At 43.1% G+C, this 22,664-nt stretch overlaps 6 protein-coding genes across 12 annotated transcripts in view; 3 read left to right on the top strand and 3 right to left on the bottom strand.

Annotated features, from left to right (window-relative positions):
• Positions 1-1,230: 1,230 nt before the first annotated feature.
• Positions 1,231-8,697, bottom strand: mgrn1b (mahogunin, ring finger 1b). 2 transcript variants are annotated; one of them, XM_037476767.2, is made up of 17 exons: positions 8,347-8,697; positions 7,618-7,736; positions 7,404-7,492; positions 7,144-7,290; positions 6,472-6,589; positions 6,131-6,197; positions 6,009-6,052; positions 5,884-5,931; positions 5,648-5,716; positions 5,387-5,546; positions 5,179-5,288; positions 4,499-4,713; positions 4,129-4,240; positions 3,996-4,041; positions 3,779-3,883; positions 3,451-3,494; positions 1,231-3,215 (listed from the first exon to the last, which is right to left on the bottom strand). In XM_037476767.2, the coding sequence occupies exons 1-16, from the start codon at positions 8,432-8,434 to the stop codon at positions 3,454-3,456; spliced, it is 1,578 nt and encodes a 525-aa protein (XP_037332664.2). In that variant the 5' UTR covers positions 8,435-8,697; the 3' UTR covers positions 1,231-3,215; positions 3,451-3,453. The 2 variants fall into 2 exon arrangements, with proteins under 2 accessions (XP_037332664.2, XP_037332663.2); XM_037476766.2 differs by lacking the exon at positions 3,451-3,494.
• Positions 8,698-10,912: 2,215 nt separating this feature from the next.
• On the top strand, positions 10,913-15,680 carry cdip1 (cell death-inducing p53 target 1). 4 transcript variants are annotated; one of them, XM_037475637.2, is made up of 6 exons: positions 11,001-11,285; positions 12,038-12,083; positions 12,584-12,736; positions 13,173-13,319; positions 13,553-13,829; positions 14,070-15,680. In XM_037475637.2, the coding sequence occupies exons 3-6, from the start codon at positions 12,661-12,663 to the stop codon at positions 14,179-14,181; spliced, it is 612 nt and encodes a 203-aa protein (XP_037331534.1). In that variant the 5' UTR covers positions 11,001-11,285; positions 12,038-12,083; positions 12,584-12,660; the 3' UTR covers positions 14,182-15,680. The 4 variants fall into 4 exon arrangements, with proteins under 4 accessions (XP_037331537.1, XP_037331534.1, XP_037331536.1 ...); XM_037475639.2 differs by lacking the exon at positions 11,001-11,285 and adding an exon at positions 11,361-11,579; XM_062566055.1 differs by lacking the exon at positions 11,001-11,285 and adding an exon at positions 11,734-11,855.
• Position 15,681: 1 nt separating this feature from the next.
• polr3k (polymerase (RNA) III (DNA directed) polypeptide K) lies at positions 15,682-16,887 on the bottom strand. The gene is made up of 3 exons (XM_037475642.2): positions 16,634-16,887; positions 16,458-16,545; positions 15,682-15,970 (listed from the first exon to the last, which is right to left on the bottom strand). The coding sequence occupies exons 1-3, from the start codon at positions 16,742-16,744 to the stop codon at positions 15,843-15,845; spliced, it is 327 nt and encodes a 108-aa protein (XP_037331539.1). The 5' UTR covers positions 16,745-16,887; the 3' UTR covers positions 15,682-15,842.
• A 152-nt stretch (positions 16,888-17,039) lies between these two features.
• snrnp25 (small nuclear ribonucleoprotein 25) lies at positions 17,040-18,600 on the top strand. Its single transcript, XM_037475641.2, has 5 exons — positions 17,040-17,364; positions 17,746-17,836; positions 17,925-18,030; positions 18,132-18,206; positions 18,307-18,600. Exons 1-5 carry the CDS (start codon positions 17,086-17,088, stop codon positions 18,362-18,364), a joined length of 609 nt encoding a protein of 202 aa, XP_037331538.2. The 5' UTR covers positions 17,040-17,085; the 3' UTR covers positions 18,365-18,600.
• Positions 18,601-19,601: 1,001 nt separating this feature from the next.
• LOC119220036 (uncharacterized) lies at positions 19,602-20,966 on the top strand. The gene is made up of 4 exons (XM_037475635.2): positions 19,602-19,743; positions 19,876-20,172; positions 20,441-20,588; positions 20,720-20,966. Exons 1-4 carry the CDS (start codon positions 19,602-19,604, stop codon positions 20,826-20,828), a joined length of 696 nt encoding a protein of 231 aa, XP_037331532.2. The 3' UTR covers positions 20,829-20,966.
• Positions 20,967-21,558: 592 nt separating this feature from the next.
• The window catches only part of mrtfbb (myocardin related transcription factor Bb), a 46,574-nt gene continuing 45,468 nt past the window's right edge, over positions 21,559-22,664 (bottom strand). For all 3 annotated transcript variants that reach the window (XM_037475618.2, XM_037475614.2, XM_037475617.2), the window contains one exon: positions 21,559-22,575. In XM_037475618.2, the coding sequence (XP_037331515.2) occupies positions 22,106-22,575 (470 nt within the window). In that variant the 3' untranslated portion in view covers positions 21,559-22,105. The remainder of the gene's footprint in view (positions 22,576-22,664) is intronic.

Genomic DNA, 22,664 nt, shown 5'->3' with positions numbered 1-22,664 from the left:
ACACTTATGTTTGTGTGGTATTTATTCCGTAGTGTGACCTTGGCTGAAGATGTTCACATCAACCATTTGTTTGCTATAATTCCTACACCTTAATTGGACAGTGTGATGAGGATCTTTCTGTAGAACTAGATTTGATGCCAAATTAAGACTTAAGGGCTAAAGCAGAGTAATGATATTACTGTTCATCCTCATGAGGCAGTAAAACTGTTGTTGAGATATGGTGACGGATCAGGAGGTCTTTATTTAGCTCTTCTTCTGTGTATTGCCACATGCACCAACTAAGGTAAACTCAGGTATGTGTTTTTCAGGGTGGGGTTGAGTGAAGGTGGTGAGAATGGATGTGGTGATACACATGTTTTCTTTTGGAGATTAAGGGCACGTGGGTAAATGTATCTGCAAAGAGGGTGGAGATTTGTGTGGATTGCTGCCTCAGAGGGGTTTAGCACAAGCTGATTAAATGAGGGAGCCTCCCCCCGGATTCAGGGTAAAGTAGTGGTTTCATGTGAAGACAATCCTAAAGTTCTGTTATTAAACCCTCAATCTTTTTTTAAGGTTGTGCAAGTGTGTAACACTGCATTAATTTTCAATTTGCTTCTCTATTTCAAAGTGGTCCAGATTATTGTTTCACCCCACTGCTTCCTTTGGCCTTCGTTCCTGTGATTGATGAGGAAATCTCCCACGTCATCTGGACAGCTGGCCAATCACAAGTGTGAGAACATTTCGGCCTCTGAGATCATCAGATATTGGAGGTAAGCATTTGGACATTTGTCCAGTGATTAATTCACATATTACCGAGCTGTCACTCTGTCTATCGTTGTTGCATTTAAGATGACGGCCAGTCGGGAATAAATGAACAGGTTTAGTTCTCAGAATTCCAACAACATGTTTTATTTTTTTCAAATAATCTAATGAAATGAAAAGAGTTTAGGAAAGGGGACGAGAATTTGTCTCTCGCACTGAAACGCTATACAGCATAGTCTCCCCCCCTGACCCGCTCTAAAGTGTAAATACCATAATCTCACTTACAGAACATGCACCGTATACACTTGCAGATGTATTTCTTTTACTGTATTGTTTTTACAAGCAAGCTTGAGGCCACAGAGTAACTTAAAACTCTTAAAATGGTCCAGCTGAGCAGAGAGCAACAGTTAACCAATACTAAGAGGAAGAATGTAACGCTTGAAATCTAAAACCACTGGAATTCATCCTTAAAGGAACAGTGACAAAACAGCAGGTTGAGAATACTTTTATCATCAGCTCAATATACAGCATATACAGTGCACTCGTTTCAAAACGAGACCTAAAAGCAATGGAAATGGTTCCCAAACAAATAAAAACATGTGATACCATTAAGTTTCACGTGACTTTCACGTCAGGTAAATCTTCATGCATTCAAAATAACCATTTGTAAAAGAAATGAGTCGCACTGTGGAAAAAAGTCTTGAAAACATCAAGAAAGTAATAGGAAAGCATGTTTAAGTCATTGTATACTATTTAAAACCCGAAAATACATAACATTGGAGAATATAGTCTTGTTTAAAGCGAGTAAAGCTTTCACAATGGAGTCATACTAAGATGTCACTTACGCTGAGGCATGATAGGAAATTGTTCAGCATTAAATAAGTGTGATAGTTTGCAAAACCAATGAATATTTGTTCTTTATTGTGATACACATGCTGCTATACACACACAAGGAAAAACAGTATTGATTTGACAGACAACCACCTGCGGTGGAGTTATCCTGGATACCAGGTTAATAGTGGTCAGAACAGGAACAGGAAGGCACAGTATTAGTTCAAATGGCACAGAAGAGAAGAGGGGGGGGAAGACAAAATAACCATGGTACTTAAAAGCAGTGAGAGGTTTAATCTACTACAAATTCACATGCAAATGCCAGCCCGATTATTAAAATGCCATGTTTGCGGTTATTGCATTGGATGTGGTCCTTCCAATCAAACATCCACTTCAAACTAAGTAGTAAGATTAAATGCATAATTAATAAATGACCATAAGATAGTAAATAAAGAGTTCAATTTCATAATGCAACAACTATAACAAGATACATTTTTGCGGTAGAAAAAAAAAAAAAGGCTCCATACATCAGCATCAAAATCCTTTCTATGGGATGAAAAGGGTTTGATATGGTAGCATTTATACAAACACTAATGTCCGATGCAACAAGCGGGCAGCCATAATAATTCAAGGCACAGAGATCTATTCGCTCGTTATGTAAATCTATCGCAGCCACACAAACACCAGACGCACTTTCTCCCCCCCCCCCGCAGCTACATCACATAAGCAGACACACAAAGGCCGCACGGACATCTACGGCGAGCTAACTGTGCAACAAAGGTGAGTCAGCTGGAGCGAGGAGGCGTGTTGCAGGCTTTTGATATCTTTGAGTTTAGCTGTTAGGATGTGAATCTGTAGCTCTTGTTAACTGAATCTATTCTTTTTCCACGCAATATGCAAGAATACAATTTGGAGGTAACTACACAGGATTCTAGTACATTATATCACGTCGTTGTAATAATAATAATAATAAAAACATCTCATGAGCTCGTTATAAGGAATGGAATCAAAAGGATTTGCCGGAATGCAAAATGAGTTGAAATGAACAAAAGATTTATATTCTACTCATGACTCAAATCAGCCTCACTGTAAAAATAAGTTCTCACATCATTAATGTATTTCACTGATGAATACAATATCGAGACAAACTATTTATAAATTCTTCGGGATTTAGTCTTAAGCATTTGATAAAGTTGATTTACGGTAAGTGTGCTTAAAACCACCACGGCAGGTGGGGACATATTTGTGGAATCCACCAAACAACCATCGCACGGTTAATGAAATGTTTTTCTAAGCCAGGGATCTGTTCAGTCGACTCATCCGTCACAGCGGTGGGTACCAAGAACAAGAAGTCAAATTCATGTCGGAGCCATTGTCCCGGTGGACCTTCTTTCGGGGGCTGTTGGCGGCTCTGATCGGTCCAGCAGAAGACCGGCTGGTCGGGTACAAGGAACGGAGGAGCCGGAGGATCTCTGTGATGCATGAATCTGTTCTGATGGTTGTGAGGGTAGAGGACGGAGACAGAGAGAGTCAGGGGTTGAGGAGCTCGTCTTCCATGTGAAGGCTGCTTGTGGGACACAGGAGAGGCTGGCTGGAGCTGTTTGTGCTCTGACTCTTCAGGCTTCCGGTTGACTCCGATGACCCTGAAGAGGAAGAAGTACGGATCAAAGTGAACACTCCAGTCAGACTTCGCTTAAATAGAGTGTTGCTTATTCCTGATAATACGGGCCTATCACAAGAAGCGCTTACGCTACGATGACCTGCTGGATTTTCTAGCTTTGATAGATGTCATGGATCTATTTGTGGGGGGGGGGATTCAGTGGTAGCAGTAGAACTCACACACATAGAAGCAGAGAGCAGACAGGAAAGCCTACATACCAGTTATTCCGCCATACCAATAGAGCAGGAATCGGGACCTAGAGCTGCCCAAAGTGAGTCGGAACGAAGGGACAAGTCGGCAGGGAACAGACGAGCGTTCGGAAACAGAGAGGCACAACAGCACACAGGTTAGACGCAAAGCACGGAGGGACGGTCTTAAGTCTTTAAGAAGAGAGACGTGAGAGAACTAGGATTCAAAAATGAGCAAGAAGTTTGTAGTCGATCATGCCGTCAACTTCAGAAACGGCTTTCAGCGTGGATCCCATTCGCTCTAAAATGGCTGAAGGCACAAGTTTAAACTTGATGTGGATTCAAAGATCCTTCTCACCTGGCAGGGACAAGTCGCCCGCGGGGTCGCTCTCCGTTTTGGTCAAGCTGCTGTGTTCACTGATGGAGTCCTGTAGGATGTCTCCTCCAGAATGCATCCTGTCCTCTAGATCGTCAACACCCCCCCCGCAGAGAGTAAACGTAAATGAGTCACTCAAAGCCAAATAATCTCTCTCCTGCTGGCGGATAACTAACGGTCCACCGACTGCCCAACTCACCATCGTCTGGAGACAGAGATTCAGCCACATCCTCGTTGGCTGTTGCCTGAAAGAAGAAGGGAAACGGACTGGTTAAAACTCTCTTTTTTGCAGCAGCAGAGTTTGAATGACAGTTGATGCAGCGGGGGCTTACGTCTGTGGGGGCGGGACTGCTGGACAGCTGCGTGTGTTGCTGAGCATCAGACACCTCGGACAGCTTCTCTTCATCTTCTTCCTGGATGGGGGAGGATGGAGATCTAAGGGTGCTGGAGTGGTGGGAAAAGACAACGAAAAATAATGAATACAGAATAACGAGTAGACAAGGACAGAATTTCCCTAATTACAACTCAACCTCTAAACAAATGACCCATACACAAGAAACTCTCCACCACCCAAAGGCATTTAGTATTGAGAAAATCAATCCACTTATGAGTCTAATGTTACACAAACATAAACATAGGATCTCATTTCAAGTCCATACCTGATTTCTCACAGTAAGCTTTTTGTGTGCCTGTAAAATGTACCTGTCAGGTGACTTGCTGGCTTTGCCTTTCTGCAGACTTCCGTCACTCAGATGCTCCGGGGAGCTCAGCTGCCGGCCTTCTCCAACCAGACCCCCTGAGAAGTTGATGTCATCATAGAGGGGGGCAGATGGGACGGCAGGAGACACTGACTGCAGCCCATTCAGAGCCTCCAGCAGGGAGATTGGTTCGAAGCCGGGAGGAACCGAGTCTGTGCTCTGCGGAGGGGCACAGGTTCAGACTGATTGTAACGATGCACAATATATAAAGGTATTCATTAACCAGCACTTGCATTTCGATCAGAGATAGGACATGGCAGTTTGTGAAATAGCTGCTGGATAACATCATTTAAAAGTTGCAGAGTAAAGGTTTGGCTCATGCAACATTTCATGGATAAGTGGTCTGCCACGGCTTAATGAAGCCATTCAGCAGCCTTGTAGGGGGCATTTTTGTCAGGATTCTACTGTATTCTACTGACAAAAATGCAATTACTAGGGACTTTTGAAATAATATACTATGATTATTATATGGCATGTATACAACAACATTTTCGGGATATTTTCATAACATACGATGTTATGACCATTATTATACTTTGATATTTATGTGACACTTTGTGACCGCCCTGTTTCCCTTTGATGTTTCTACACGTCTGATCACACACAGACAAACGTGAGACTTACCGAGTGCTCGTCGTGGTCCATCGTCTGAGCCAGAACGGGGCTGAAAGACACCGGAGAAAGAGCACCAGGCTTTTTCCTCACAGCTCTGATCTGCAGCAAAGCTCTGAAGGCTGTGAGACGAACAGTAAAATGCAACGTGAATACTCGGGAAAATACTGAATGAAGCACCCTAGAGAGCAGAGGATTGACGTAACGCAACACTTCTTACGCAGCCTGCAGATGGGGCAGTTGTTGGCCTGGTAACGCAGGGTGTCGGCGCACGAGTTGCAGAGACACAGATGCCTGCAGGGCAGGATGAGTGTATCGCGCAGGTCCGACAGACAGACAACACACTCGTTGCTATTGTCACTGTTTTCATCATCGGATGGCTGGAAAAAGAGAACAAAATGAAATCAAAAGTAACAAATAAAAACATCCAATAACTGTTACAGCATTGTGGTTTATGAATATAGAAGTTGTTCACTGAAACCTTGGTTTCCTGGTTGTTTTTGTTCTCAATCCCATAGATCTCCTGTAAGAGGTAGCTCACACGGTCCACCTGAACAGATAAAGTAACAAAAACCATAAGGAGTGCAAAATCAGGTATATAACGTGATAAAGTGATGTGCTTAATGGTTCAAGAAATTGTAACTTCCACAAGTAGTCAGCGAAACATAACTTAGCTAAGGCTCTACAATAATCAAAATAAGAACATTATGAACCTACAATTTGCTTCTGCTTCAAAGGCTTGACGGAGAAACTGCCGTCAACGTGCTGGAGGTGAAACAAAAACATACATTAGCTAAAAACGTTTGATATTCAGATCTAATATTATTTAGATTCATACGTACTCTTTCAAAGGCTGCCAAGAGTACGTGAGCATGTCCGAGGCAATCTTAAAAAGAACACACTTTCTGGTTATTATAAAGGTTTGTTCAAGCAGCAGCTAACAGTGACACTGTTGGTGACCTACCGTCCCCTTCATCCACAACAGCTTGGATCACCATAGGAAACACACCCCGGTCAAGGTCAAAGTTCAGCTTTAACGGAAAGGATACACGTGTCATTCATTTCCTTATTTGAGCCCGAGCTTATTCTTGCAAACACAATCACATCTGAAAGGATTTGATTAATAACTTACCTGACTATGTCAACCTCTTGTGTAGGTTAATTTATATTTTATATTATTTTTCTCTTAATGCAAATCCCTTTGGAGGAAGAGTTTTTTTTGTCATTTAGTTTATAATCATTTCCTGTAGATTTGGGCTATAATCAAACTGTATTCTTTATCAAAAAATGTGTAGATGTACTTACGTCTTCTTCTTTCCACTCGGTCAGGTCTATTTTGAAAGACGGCATGGAGAACTGCTGGCTCACTCCTCGCTTGTAATGCACAGTTTCGGACACCAGGGATGGATTCTTTGGGCTGTATCTGCACACACAGTGTTACAAAGGATGGTTTCCTAACTGGGTCGTCATCTTTAAGGACTCAACACATGCATTGGTGTCACTAGACAAGAAGGAAACTGAATAGAATGGCTTCTGTCTCATCCTATCGAGACACAATTACTTTAGTGAGAACAGCTGCTTTCATCTCCTAAGTCTCCTTGACCGTATCCATGGCGACTGGAAGCTGCTAAGAACCCACTGTATCTATTCTAGTCGATTTGCTCTCATGCTTGACTTTCACTATCCAAAAAAATGAGTTTAAATGTTTCTGGCACGTGGTTTTCCACAAAGATAAGGCTTCTTTGTTCAAGTGTGAACAATGGATCGTCTCAAAGATCGACAGATGCGGCCTATGTGTGTTTCATAAGTGGAGTCAGATGTGACGTCTCAAATTCAATAATAACAGACTAAATGCTTATCAGATTCCATTAGCTATGTTTTAAGTAACACTTCACCCCCCCCCCTATGTGCTACTGAAAGCTACAGCTTCACCTGACTCTCTCCCATAAGAGATGATTTTTGAGATTAAAGTCTTACACTGCCATGCCATTGGAGAATTCCTCAAATGCTTGGCAATAGAGGGTGATGGCCACCCGAGCATCAGCATCAAAGGTGAACTCCACACCATACTGAACCTTTGGTTTTTCACTTTCCTCCACCGGTGCGTCAGAGTCATCTTTATACCTACAAACACAAGTTTTGAAACTTTTGTTTGCAGCAATGGAACGTGTCTTTGTTCAAGCTGTTGTTAGATCTTACACTGGGGTTTGTATCACAGTGTGGTAGCTTATGGTTACCTGACCAGTCGCAGAGAGTCCTTTCTAATGTTGACCAGACTCCTCAGGGTTTTTACCGGCTCATGGGGTGCAGGCGTCACATATGGAAACTATTGACATAATAAAAGCAATACGGACGATGATATATTATTAGCATGGGCTCACCAATCTTCTCGCTGACCTGTTGAACAGATTATTAAAGCAGCTGGTGTGAAGAAGCGGCACTGTTGTTTACCTGCACTGGCCTGTTTCCAAGAAAATTCAGGTCCATGTTCTCTCCAAAAAGATATCCCTCTGGATGTGGTGTGTCAAACTTCTCCCCTCCCATGAAGAAGTGGCTCGCAAAATAATTCCCTGAAGAAAATAAAAACAAAACACAAATATTAAAAGGTGCAGCAGGGCGACATCATACAGGGGACACTGGTCATTTTCTAATAAAAGGAAACTGTCTGTGTCATTGTAATCAACGTCTACACTTATATGCAATCACTTGAAATGATCTGCCTGTAAACATGTAAAGGTGTAATGGCGTGGTGTTGTATTACTATGTGCAGCTACAAGTGTTGTAGCCGTAAACCATGTGTCGTCTTTGAGTGTCAGCACAACTGGTTCCTGAGCTCTTGCTGCTTCAATTGATTGTGGATTAAGGTCCATTAAGTTTGGGCGTTGGGAATACAAAGCTCAATGTGGTCATAAACCAACTTGCGTCACTCTTGACAGTTAACAGAATAACGAGTGATCGGGACATCCTTTCTACACGCTCATGCTTGATTCTAATCATTGTCCAAGTGGTGTAAAGACGGGCTGATGATACATCAACAGAAGATTGACAGAAATCAATCGCCGACGTTGGAGCTTAGCTAGCTAGCTAACGTTAACGTGTGCTTTCAGGTTTAATCTTGCTCACGAAGATACGTGACAACGGGCAACCTGGACTCAACCAAAAGCACTGCCCACTACTTACCCGATTTGGGAGGAAATCGATAGGCCGAGTTAGCCTGGATATCGATATCCTCAACACCAGCGATTCTGCGACTCAGGACGGACCCCATCTTTCTCTGCCGTGATCGCCGACGTTAGCTAGCTAGCTAGCAGCTTGGCAGCTAACCGAGCGTTAGAACTCCTATTACCGCTTTTGTCAGAAGGAGACTACGGTCAACAAAACCGTGTGATCTACCGAGTACAAATGCTTTCGTCAATTTGACATGTCACAGGTTAAGTTGGTGCTGCGGATAAAGATGCTAACCGGAAACGAGACGATGGAGACGGCTGTTGTTTTGCCCAAGATGCTTCGGCGAAAACGAGTCGATCTGATTGGCTGTCTCCGAGCGATCAAGAAACCCGGGGCGTTCGCTCCGTGCATTGGGACCGCCCGGCGGGGAGGGGTTCCGGGGGGGGGGGGGGGGGGGGAAAGGGGTTCAGGCCAAGTGCGCCGTTCGTTTTTCTATAAACTTACAGGAGCAAAGTAGATGAAATACAAATAAAAGTAGAGCAAAAACAAAAGGGACATGATGCTTTTGCATATAAAGTATGACACATACAGAAGGGGAATAAAAATGAGAAATGTGCTGATGCAATGATTAATTAATGCTTAGAAAATACCGTACATACAGTTTTTTACAATCACTTTGCCCCTAATTTCAGAACCTTGATGCCATTTTTCTCTTGATACAAAACTCACAACTAATGATCAAATGCAATTTTGTTCAATTGCTCAGATACAATACACAAAAAACAGAGATCATTTGTTCATTGAACTAAAATCACCTGTTTATGTTGTAAGTATCATGAGGGGTATTTTCAACTCGTTGTAAGTGATAGATAACAAAAGTAACATCCACATGTGTACGTGTTTAATTCATGTAGTTTTAAAAAATAATGTATACGTTAGTTTTTTTCATAAATCATCACACACGTTTGCCCTCTACTAGACAGCTAACGTTGAGGAGGAGGAGTGTGTGCTTCCCTCTGGCGGACACAGTGAAGAACTGCACCACGATATTAATCAAACCAGCATTAATGCAGAATGTTTACATTTTCGATACATTTCCGGTTTCAAAATAATACAAACAATCAGCAATTATATACAGCCTATATTCAAAATTACTATATATAGTATATACAGACTATATTATATTTAATATATTAACAATATATATATATATATATATTTTTTAAGTGGAAAACCCAATAATTCTTATTGAGTCGACTCGCAGATAACATTTTAGGAGACTGACGCAGGACACAGAACAATAATAAATTCCACTAATACCCAATCTCGTTATTCATTATTAACATTTAATAATATGTTACCCCGTTTGATTATATTGTTGTACAGACTGCTAGTACCATGGTTTCAAAAGGCAAATATGTTACTATAAATTATGGCTACCCTTTATAATAATATGCTATAAATAGTTTTACATTTAAGTTTTAATAACAGTAATTGTCATTGTAGAGGCCCTTTGCCTCGCACACTGAGTTCCTCTTGGTTGGTGTTTCGTGTGGTTTGTTTTGACGCGTGACAAATGTTCATGAGTCTCCCATACTCCTTTTCTGTCCTTTATTTTATTCTTCTTCATACATACATACCAATGCCAATCGTTCACGCCAATCGTTCACGGTCGAAAAACTATTTCCCTTCCAACACACAACCCCTGTGCCCAGTAATCCCCCTGATTATATAGCCAGCCTAATTGAAACACCACCTCCCAACCCCCTAGGGGGTGGAGCTAACAAACAAACAATAACAAAAATGGCTCTTACAGTCATGTTTGTGTTGATAATTGCATTGAATTTAATGGGTGAAATGCCGTAAAATATCCTCAGTAACAAATGTAAACACAATAATTATGCTGTATTGCTCAGTTGTGGATAGTGTGTGTAGTACCATCCTACTAGCTGTAACCACGAGAGAACAATACAATACTTCATAGTTACTTTTTGTTCATGTTTCATCAGTTTGAAAGTATAAACCGGAAGTACTTGCATACTTTTATTTCTTTATTAACGCTAACTTGACTAATTGAGAACTGTAGTTACCCACTGTGTCCACTAGATGGCAACGAATCTATAGAGACTTCTGACTTTGAATGGTATACCAATTTAATTATTGCATAAACTGCTGTCGTTTCTTCCCAGGAAATGTTTATCAAGATAAATATTAAAAGTTATTATTACAATGTATTATATCACACAAATAAGATGTTTTACATATTCATATTAAAAACAATTATACATATTATTGACACAAAGTCCAGAGTTAAATTGAATGTGACTGTGACCACCGGGGATCCCAATCATAATAATTCAACATTAATAGTGCAAACATTTTTTGTATTAATATGTACAAATTATGTGCTGAGTTGAGGTAAATACAATATACAAGGTAAATATGTATTTGCATTCACAAAGAGGAACTGCAAACACTCCAGGTTGATATAATTATAATAGTTATTTATATATATTTGTAGAAATAATTATTTGTTGAATATAACAGGATTCAGCGATCATACAATCAACTAATTTGTATAGGTGAGCCAGTAAGAGACTTTAAAGCTAGCGTTAATGCAGAAATTCTATCATACAGCATTTCCGGAAAGCATTTTCAAAATAAATAGGATTATTTATTTACATTTGTGTTGTTTTTTGTTTGTTGGATATATGTAATTGATATTTTAACATGTGTGCAGAAAATATGTAACTTTGCGACGGACCAATTTAAAATAAAAGCACCTGCTCCCCAACATTTTTATTTTTCTGTGTGTTCTCGTCATTAATGACGTGGGGCGTAAATCCGTCTCAACGGATGTCGACTCTCATCAGCGGAATCCCAGCTTGCTAAACGTCAAACAACTTCATTTCACGTTGAACCGCCGCCGGGCCCGACTCCCTCTGAACCAGGTAGCTTCTCGTTCAGCCTGCACCGCCGACGACATGTTTTCACAACCCTAAAAAAAAAGCCGCATTTGTTTCAGTAACATGTTTCCGGCATCCTTCCTCCGGGTGTTGTTTCTCAGCCTGGAACGGCGACGCTAGCTAGCTTAACAACAGTTAGCAAACACGCTTCGGTTTTTGGCTGTAAAGGAAAAACAAACATGTTTCTTCCAAGTTAGCGAACGTAAACAGCAGCTGGAAGCGAACAAAGACTTCGCTGTCGGTCTTTTACCTGTTTACCCGTGACCTCATCGCAGCCAGGTGAGACGACTATCACGCCACCTGCCAATTAGCCGACACTTTAACACCGCCATTATTTACCGCATCGGCACCAGAAGCCGTCCTCGATTTGACGGGAAAGTCCTCGCAGGCTTCTGCTGGCCGCCGTTACGTAACGCGGTTATTCGTGGCTAGTTGTGCAAGTGGCTTTGAGCTGGATTATCTGGGCGATGGATTAGAAATAAAAAAAAAAACATCAGCTAGCTAGTTGGTTAGCTGAGGTGCGTTAGCATCGCTTTTTCGGAGAAATGCTAAAAGGTGGTTGTTGTTGTTGTTGTTTTGGCTGTTGTTGTTGTTGTTGTCTGTGGTGATATGAAATAAGCGCTACTTTGTTTTTGGAGTCACTCAGCTGGGTTTTGTTGACATGAGCTCAGTGTTCAGAATGTAGAGAAACTTAAATGACATTATCAATATTATTGTGATTTCCCTTATTATCTCAGGTGGTGGCCAGATTCCTTTTGGTGGAGTCTCTTTCCCCAGTTTCAGGTAAATGATCTGTAACCCTTAAAGCCAATTATTTGTTCATATGTTGACGGATGGAAACTGAAAAAGAGCCTTGACCTGTTTACTTTGAGCTATTTAGGCCACAGGTGTGTTCCACTGTGCTCTCTACAGTCTCTTAGATTACAACCTAATGGACCTAAAAGCTTTTGCTTCCCTCTACTCCTTTTTTTGAACAAAATGTGACCATTTTATTTTGTGGTCTATGTTGATTTTTAAAAATCTTATTTGTTAATGTCTACATGTTCAAGAAATGGATGTTTTTAATACTCTTATAATGACTTAATATCAGGCGGTGCCCCAGTGAAAAAAAAGGTTGTCGAAACTGTCAATTTTCCAACACAAAGCATCTTAAAACGAAGCGTTCTGTGTGATCAGCTAGTTGAACTGCGTTCCTTCATCAGGCTGTAGCTGCACTGCGTTGTTACTTGAGCGAAAGAATGAGCCTCTCATGGTGTTTTTTTTTTTTTCTTCTTCCCTGACAGATTAAAAAGTCCAGAGCAGAGTTCTGCTGGTCGCTCCGCGTCCGCGACCCGTTTCCCTTTACAGACATCCGGCCAGTATGTCCAGTGACCCTCCTCCTCCGTACCCCGGAGGTCCCAGCGCCCCGCTCCTCGAGGAGAAGAATGGACAACCGGGTAATAAAACTAAACGCTAACATGCACCACCGTTGCTATGATTTATTTATAAATATTCATGCTTAACAGTAACCACGGAGACTCAAAAATAGCGCCTGTGCATTTTGAGGAGTGCGCCTCTGATTCACCAACGTAACCACGACATGAAGAGGAAAGGCGCTGATAATCCAGCATGAACAGCTGTTTGGTTTCATGTATTTTTTCAATTTAAATCTTCACCTGAGAAGCCGCGGATGAAGCGGAGCGCTAATGGCATAAATGCAACGCGCAGCTGCTACTATCTTAAAGCAGCCTGGTTGTAGTCACAACAAAACACCAACTAATGAAACAAAGAAGAGCAAACACGTTTATAGAAAGGGGAAAAAACTGTATAATGAAATGATTTTTCTGCATTACTCCGAGTGCTCCGGCCTCTAACGCCACGTTTCCCCCGCAGTAACGGCTCCTGGGGCCAATGCTCCTATTCAAGGACAGCCGCTGCCTCCAGACTACGGTCCTCCCCCCTACGAGGCCACACACCCCGGCTTCCTTCCCCCACACGTCCCTGGAGACGGGCCCATGCCAATGCATCCACTACAGCCAGGTGCAGCAGACGCAATCAAAACACAAACACGCTGTCGATACACGACTCCCTGGTTTCAGATTGAGCAACGTTAGCTGTTATTTGGAGCCATGTTTTTGGCCATTGAAAATGCACAAATTTAGACACAACTGGATGCTTATACCGAGTGGGTTCCACCGTGTTAGTGAGGCCTGTTTAACCTGCAGGTGAGCCACTCACCTTAAATAAATGACGTGTCGCTTACCCCTGTGCAGGTGGCCCCTACCCGCTTCCGCCCGGGCAGTTTCCTCACCCGATGCCCGGACAGATGGGCCCTTGTCCCAGTCAGTTCGTCCACATGGGGGGTCACACGGCGACCGTCCTGTCTCCCCCAGGAGCCGCCACCACCGTGACCGTGCTGCAGGGGGAAATGTTCCAGACCTCGCCGGTGCAGACGGTGTGTCCGCACTGTCAGCAGGCGATCGTAACCCGCATCTCCCACGACGTGGGCCTCATGAACTCGCTCTTCTGCCTCTTCTGCTTCTTCGTGGGGTAAGTGGCGCGTCAATCCACGTCACCCGAGCAGGTTGCGATCAGACGGCAGCTCTTGAATGTGCGCGACTCTTTCAATCGGATAGAAGAAAACGTTTTAAAATGAATGTATTAAAAGCTACTAAGAGCTCAGACCTCAGTGCCCTCCGAGCGACTAGTGGGAGGACGAAAAGTAGCCTAAAAAACGCCCCCCCCCCCCCCCCCCACTCACACATTTTCTGCTGTTCCTTTTATTTGCAGGTGTGATCTGGGCTGCTGCTTGATTCCCTGTCTGATCGATGACCTGAAGGATGTGACACACAGCTGCCCGTACTGTAAGGGCTACATCTACACATACAAGCGTATATGCTAACCACCGGCCGCTGTAAGCTAGAGACATGTACATGCACACGCGTACACCCACAGCTCCCCCTGCTGGTAATGACAGCCCCACCCCCCCCATTTTGCAAAGTGTTGTGTAGCCCTCTAAAATAGTGCAGTTTTCTCATTAGTTAATACTTACTGTATATATCTTTCAGCATAATTCTTTCATCTATTAACATGCATTTGAAATGTAAAAATCTCTCACGACAAACTACAGAATACGTAGTTAAAGACACACTAAGGGAGAAGCAGCAATACAGAACTCTGGAGAAACGGCGTGATGTTCTACACGTTAATGAGTTAAAAACAACCTGAATGACAGATTAGTATAGCAAAAGCTGTGAAAATGATCACTATTTATTTTAATGAATCTGTGAAAAGCGTCCTGAGTTCGAACATGCTGGGTTAGCCTTATTGGTTTTTTTTGTATTTATTTTAAATATTTTACCAACCAGTTAATATGAAGAACTGTGAACATTTCTGTCCTTGTCTGATCATTTTATTCTAACGGACCTACTTTTCCTTTTGATCATTATCCCCTTTTGAATGTGAGCAAACTAACGAACCATTTTCTGCTAGATACACTAATGTTTCTGTTTTTTCGGGAAATGCCCGAGATCGATGTTACTTGCTATATTTATTAGTGTTCTGAGCTTCAGACTAGTCACAAAACGTTGAGTGATTTACGTTACCGCCCTCTGTCCATGATGTACTTTATTTTAATAATAAAGCCAAGATTTGCACTTTAAGTTGGAATTTTAATTTCCCCAGCTGATACATTCACGTTAACGACCAAGCAGAGAGATTTGGTCTTTAAGGACTTGCATTGTCATCTCCATGAGCAGAAGTAAATCATTTCAGTAGATTTAAAGTAGAGCCAACAGTTGAATTGTTGATAAGACGCTGAAAATTAAGCGACGGTGTGTCGACTAACACATAAACATCCCATTGTTCAGCCTGTAACCCTCCTAATGTGGCATCGGCCCCTTTAAGATTTCCAGCATTGCTAAGGTGCATGTTAGATAATACTGATGTCTTTTGACCAATGCTATAAAGCGACCTCTCTGCTAGGAATGAGCTTCAAAATAAACGATTGTATCAAACATTGTGATTCCGTGGACATTACTACCAACAAAGAGACGACCATCGTGCGCCCACCACAGCATGCCCCATCTGCAGCTCACCTCAAAGTGCAGTCTGTCAGCATGAGCCACACATCGGAAACAAATTAAATCTCGCCGGCTACTTTCTTGACTCTATGCATTTGATTTAATTTCTTCTTGAGGCTAATTAAACTGTGCAAGGAAGTACATTTTAAGTTGAAGGATTGCATTGAACTTTCAACACAAAGTACTGTATGCCATTGTTGTGGATAATGCTGGTCGGAATTGCTCTCTAAAATGTCTGTGAAATGTATAACTATGAGAGTCAAAATTTGTTTGACGGTTGTATACAGGTATTATTTTATCAATAAAAATCAGAACGTGACTTTTCTTTGAAACTCAATTTTAATGTTTTCTTTGAAAATGAACTGTTGGAGAAAATGGAGATTAATTCAGCTGGGCATCAGAGTAGAAACTTGGAAATAAACAAGTTTCCATAACCAGCAAAAGCGGTTAAATAAAGTATCTTTGCCACAGTGCGAAGGTGTCAGTCTCTCCATCGGTGTCCACACTGGGCCTGGCAACATTTGTAAAAAGTGGTCATTGGTTCATCAGCTGATCTCGTCTGAATCTGCATGAAATACGCTCGGAGGTGTCCACACTTTGGACAGGTTTCTGGAAACGGGCACAAGAAGTAAGCGTCAGCTTGCAAATCACAAGGAATGGTTTGAGGGTTGTTTGCCCCGCCCCAAAATACTTCTATTTACATTGTATAAGACGATAAACCTGATTCATGTATCGAAAATAATGTAAGAATCATCTCCAAAAAGACAAATCCAGATCTGTGTTGCTTAGAAATCAGAAGTGCTTTCCACACTAGATGAATCCGATCAGAATAAACTTATTAATTTGAAATACATCTGAAAGTAGACCGACGTGAACATGCATGTGACACAGCATCAATGTATTTATAATTCAAATATCAAGCATAAATAAGAGCAAACCAAATTCACAGATATCATAAAAGATCCCCAAACCGTTGCGACTTTTTTTGTGATTTACAGTTTGATGTTATTTAAAAAAAGTAGAAATATGAGCGACACGGTTGAAGAATAAAACAACGCACAGGCATCATATAACAGACAAAGAAGTGATGTATTACCAGGAGTGGAGTCCACGTTCTCCCAAGCTGCAGCTCCACCGAGAACATCATCCACCTCCTTCAGCTTAGGGTATTTTCTGTCATTGACCTGCAGAAGACAAAAGCATGTCAGAAAGTCCTGAACGTGGACAAATGTCACGGGAACGCGCCGAAGTCACGTGATCAACTAAACTCACCTTCCGGGTGATGTTGTGTACATACGGGCAGGTATTGCAGGCGAATCTCATGCACTTCTGTCCTTCCTCTACAATCAGGACGTTTCCGCAGGTCGGACAAAAGAGAAGCATGTTACCCCGGGTTTATCTATGTGACCAGAATATACAACCAAAGCAACCCCTCACAACTCGACGAGGGTGAACCGTGCTGCCGTCCGCTCACGGCTTGGGTGCGTGTGGGGAGGCGGAAGTGGCTCCTGGGGAGGAGGTGCTACTCTTTTCATCGCCCGGTGGGAAACAAGGCGTTAAGGAACGTGGTTTTTATATTGGTATTAAATCCCGTCACCACTGAATGATATCAAATCACCCCGAAGCGGTGTGTTCTTTAGAAAATACTGGCGTGTGTACGTGCGTCCGCTGCGGGGGGGACTAATTGTACCGAGCTACGGTTTCCACCCGGTCAGTGATATTCAATGCACACGTGGTCTGTTTACTTCACTGAAGTAGTTCCCCCCTCCAGCACTTTTAAGTATCGAGCTGTAGGTGTTCGCTGGAAGATGGAGAAGCAGAGTCGCGACTCTGTTGGAGGAGGACCGCCTGTGAAGGACGAAGAGGAGGACGACCAGAGCCCGGCGGAGGAGGAAGAGGAGGAAGACGAGGAGGCTCTTCCTCACTCAGAGATCCTTGATATTTTTGAGGAGGGACTCGCTCGACTTGTGCAAGACCCTTTACTCTGTGACCTGCCAATTCAGGTTGGGTCGATCTGTCGCTGGTGCACTTTACATGAATTGTGAGGGGAAGGGTGGAAATGTTACATTTGCATGCTTCAAAAGAAGCGGCTCATTGTATGCGCACATAAACACTTTAAATGACCAGTTGTTTGCATACACACACACACACACAACATCTTTGGACGTTATACAATGCATTCTAGTAAGCCCTGCAAAACGTATGTAGCTTAGCAGAAAGAACTCTTTAAGAAGAAAATGATTACAACAATTTTGAATTTATTTGTGTGTGTGTGTGTGTGTGTGTGTGAGGGGGGTTGGGGGGGGGGGGGGGTTCAGCTCCCAGGTTGTGTGTTTTGGGTGTCCTCGTCCGTTTTCCTAAAACCTGATGATCTTCATGTCCAGGTGACCCTGGAGGAGGTAAACTCTCAGATAGCTTTGGAGTACGGCCAAGCGATGACTGTGAGGGTTTCAAAGGCGGACGGAGAGATAATGCGTGAGTCTTTAGTTTAGTTCTTCTTGTCTCGTCTTGAACCTTTTGTCGCGCGTACACAACATGTCGTGGTAAAATGTTCCTCCCTCAGCCATAGTGGTTGTGCAAAATGCCACCGTCCTCGACCTGAAGAAGGCCGTTCGCAGATTCATGGAGCTGAAACAGCAACGCGAAGGTGGAGTTAAACACGTCAGCTGGTAAATAAGCTCACACACACACACACCCACATGACATGAAAAGGGATTTAAAATGAACGGGCCGAACTTATTGTAATCGTGCGCCTCCTCCCATTTTACAGGAGATATGTTTGGAGAACCTACCAGTTAATATTTCAAGGGGAAAAGCTTGAAGATGACAAGATGAGACTTAAAGAGTAAGTGGGGGGGGTGGATAAATAATCACTTTCCTCACTCGTGACGCGGTTATCAGCAATGTTTGACTGTATTCTTTTTTTCTTCTCTTTTCATCTTCAGCTACGGGATCAGGAACAGAGACGAGGTGACGTTTATGAAGAGACTCAGGAAAAAATGAGATGTCACAGCAGGCGTTTCTCACGTCAGGAAAATACACAAGTTTCCACTTGTACTGGTTCCACTCGCCCTGCAGACTGGACACTACTCTCACGAAGTACTGATGTTTTAGAGCATCTTTCTTACACATTACAGCATGTCATTCAAAAAGGCTCCATGTAAATAAGACATTTGAAGATTAAGCCCCATTTTACGGGGCGTGTTGTGGTTTTCTGTAGTTGTTCATTAAAATATATTACAGTATTTTGTATGTGGTGGTTGTGTTTTACTTGCATCTCAACAAAAGCATTCAGTTAGATTTCCAGCAAAGGAAGTTGTAACCCAAAGATTTGAATATTTGCTGCTATAAGTGGACGCTACATGTCCTGGTTGACCCAGTTTGAATGCTACCTGCACCTGATGCACTGGGAGCTGCTGAGTAAATACGGTAATATGCGTTGCTTCTCTACATCTAAATCAATTTAATACAGTTAAAAAGAGACTTAATGGAGCCAGTTTGTATATCACATGTTTGAGTAATGTTTTTAGACATAAGTTGGTTATGAGTTACTCCGACAGCTAAGCATCTAGTCTGAATTATTATAGATTTCTACTTTTTCCAAAGCTTTCTTCATTGTTTGTTATTTTTTGGAGAAAAAGCAGAGAGAATTTGTAAAATGCATTTTTTTTAAATAGTATTTAATTTAAGACTTGATATAAACGTAGTCCAGATTGGGTAGACACTCTTAGGAGTTATTTTTCTCTATTGATCTTTCGTTATATAAACTTTTCTTTTTGTGCTGGAAATACAAAGATGCATATCAACATTGCTGACCACACACTATTTCATAAATATATAATACTATAATATAATACAGGAGATAACATTGCAGGAATCACTAATGTGGAAAATGTGGTCACATATTAATATGATTTTTATGAATACTTATTTAGTTTTAAAGTTTATTCAGGGACGTTTCACTGTCACAAAGCTTCTCCCTTACTGGGAACACGCTGATCCCACCTGGAAGCTGCCCAGTGTAACCAGTCTTATCTGCTGGCCACGAGTAGCTCCTCTCAAGCGGTAGGATACAGGGCCTTGCTCCAGGGCATCGTTTCTTCACCTGGATTTATCCTGCCAGTCCGGAGATTGAACCAACGACCTTAATGTTGCTTCCCGACCTCCATTCCTTAACATTCAGGCCCCACTGTGGAACAACAACAAAATAACACAACAGCCCTTCTTTCCAGCATCCAGCATGGCGCCTTCAGACAGCGAGCTGAAGAAGATATTGGCCGAGATGAACCATCTTTCACTCAAGAGACAACAGCTCCTGGAGAGGAAAAAGATCCAGTGCATATTTCAGGAGATGAGGAACCGTGCAGAGTTTAGACAAACCGGTGAGCGTTAAAGACCCAACAAGTAACCAGACACATATTTGCATCATGGAAATGAAAGTTGCCTTTTGCATACTAGATTTCGACACCGCTGTCTCATTTGTATGAGTATGTATGCTTTACTTTCTCTGCCAGAGGCGGCAGCCTCAAAGCCGCAGGACAGCATGGATGACCAACTGAAACAGCTGGCAGAAAGGCTGGCGGAGCTCCAGAGGAGGCGCGACCACATCCTGCACGCCGGAGACGCAAAGAACGGCAAGGCGGCGTCCACCTTTACCGGCAGACCACCGTTACTTCGCCACGCTTTGGTTTTTGTGACAAAAGCTTGTTCTTCTTTGTCAGAGGTTGTCGTCGCCCCACGTCACGTGGTTTCAGATGTTCCTCTTCCCAGCAGCGCTATTTTCTATGTTGAGAGTCCACCGAATATCCCCGGTGAGTCGTCGATAAGCAATCGATATCGATATCGACCTCACCTGAAACTTGATGTATAGTCATTTAACTTAGTTACATTCCACCTGCGGAAATGTAAATGAATGCAGAACGTGTAACGACATGTAAATGACTAAATCTTTGGTGACACTTACTGGACGTGTTTAATGGCATCGTGTGTGTGCACCTCCTTTATCCCACGTGCCTGCTCGCCAAATGGCTTCTCCGATGGGTAAAAGCTAACGTGCAGCATCTTCCCGTTGCTCAACAGCCCCGACAGTGATTCTGGACGTGGAAAAGCTTCCACATCATCCGTGCAGGACGCAGTGCCCCGAGTGTAAGCAGTTCATCCTCTCAGAGACCTCCCATTCCGTCAGCAGCGTCACCTGGCTGGTGTGCTTCATGGCGGCTATGGTCGGGTAAGGAAACCGCGCCCTCCAGAGTGTTTTCACACCTTCATGTTTCTATTTGTGCAGCTTTTTTTTATTTTTTTTTACTGGTCATCCAGTTGGGTCAACTCATGAATTTGTTCCTGTCACTTCTTCTGCAGCTGCGTGGCTGGTTGTTGCCTCCTTCCCTTCTGCATGAATTCGTTCAAATCTACCACACACAGATGTCCAAGGTGTCGATCGGCGTTTATGACCATAAAAAAGCTCTGAGGAGAAACACGGAGCTCAGGCTGAAAGGGAATCCGACCTCGGCCAAGTAGCAGGGATCCCTCCCGTTTGCATTCACCACCATCACAATACTGGTTCTCTAATGTCAAACTATGAGATATTAAGTCATTGTTTTACCGTACTTGATGACTGTTGTCCATGCCAACCTGGGCCAACCTCTCAGCTGTGACATCCTCATCCTCATCGGGAAATGACGGTCTGCTTTTACACGCCCGTGTAGCCGAGTATCATCAGTCAGACAGTGGAAAATGTCATTTTGCCAGGAGGTCAAATTCTTCTCTGAGCTGGCTCAAGCTTAGATTCACATGTCGCCAGCAGATGTCGCTGCAATATAAATGAGCTGAAAGGCATTCGTGTTGTTTCAGCTGGAAGTGATCAGTGGTTCATGTGGATAGTTATTGTTCTGTAAGATGCGTACGTATGTGCTTCCATGCTTCCGTCTCTTCTACAAAGTAACTGAACAAAAGAAAAACCAAGCATAATTCAATATTTGAACCCTCTAAGACTCTTGAAACAATGTTGCAAGAACTATTTATCGTTATTGATTTGGAAACAGAGCACAGCGGAAGTCATCCTTACCTGTATTCTACTGTTCACGCTGTAATAGGACTATTGCTTTTACAAATGCATGTGCGGTAGGTTTTACATTTACGCAGGTCTACCAGTGAAGATTTGGCTCATCGGCTACAAATCTTTCAGAACTGGTTGAGAGATTTGTGTACTGATTACTAATAAATTCAATTCCTCAGTGATCTCATGTTATGTCCCTGTCATATTCACACTCTCGATTGAAGTAAACATCAGATTTATGCTTCACAATTTACATATACACAATGAACATTCACCATTTGTGTGTATTTCTGCTACTAAGGCCAACACAACACTGTACATTCATTACAAATCAGATGGCAAACAAAAAGCAATGACGTGAGAGCGTAACAACAAAATTGTGGCACGAGTAAAGATTGTATTGTCAAGGAAACTTCTACTCAGTCCGCCAGCCCCATTTGCCTCCGTCTCCCTGTACAAGCAGAGAGTTTGAAGACCTCGAAGGAAGCAATGAAGGAACTTCTAAACTGACGCTGCACAAATAGATTTATTGGGCTAATTTACAGCCAGCAAACAAAAGAGAGCTGCCCCAACCTCCAACATAACTTGTTCCCCCCCACACAGGAAGTAAATGCAGCTTCCTTTGCATAACAAAAAAGTGTGTTCATCTGAACTTGTCTGGTGGAGGTAAGGACTTTCCTTCACCTCGGTCAGTCCCAGTTCAAGTGCAGTTCATGCGAGTCAAGGAAGTCAGAAGAGAAGACGCCCACGGGCGCCGACATGTCCAAAGCGTTGACCCCCTCCGCTGGCACAGACAGGGTGAGGTCCAGCCAGTCCATATTGTCCATGTTGGTGCTGTGCAGAGCGGAGGGGGACCTGCTCTCATTCAAGTACCCTTCCATGCTAACCGCGGGGGGGTGAACCTCCTCCGTCAGCTTCAGCGTTTGAGTGTGAGCGCCCAGGAGCGTTTCCAGCTGGCTGGTAGAGGTCAGCGCCCCCAAGCTGCCCGAGGGGCTGAGGGGCGGCGGCGGCGGCGGCGGCGCGGGCAGCCGCCGCGCCACTTGGACCACGGGCGGCGGGCGGGACGAAGCGGTGTTGACGGGGAGGACGGTTACGCTGGCCGTCACAGGGAGAGGCTTCTCCAGACTGGGCGGGTGCTGCCTGATGAAGGGTGAAATCTCTAAAAGACAAGTTCAGTGTGAGAAAACGCATCGTCAATAAAAAATACTTTTCACCTCATTTTACCTCCCTCAGCCACCCCCACCCCAA

This window comes from Pungitius pungitius, chromosome 12 (genome assembly GCF_949316345.1).
Source record: "Pungitius pungitius chromosome 12, fPunPun2.1, whole genome shotgun sequence".
Taxonomy (NCBI): Eukaryota; Metazoa; Chordata; class Actinopteri; order Perciformes; family Gasterosteidae; genus Pungitius; species Pungitius pungitius.
This window is presented reverse-complemented; position numbering and strand designations above follow the sequence as displayed.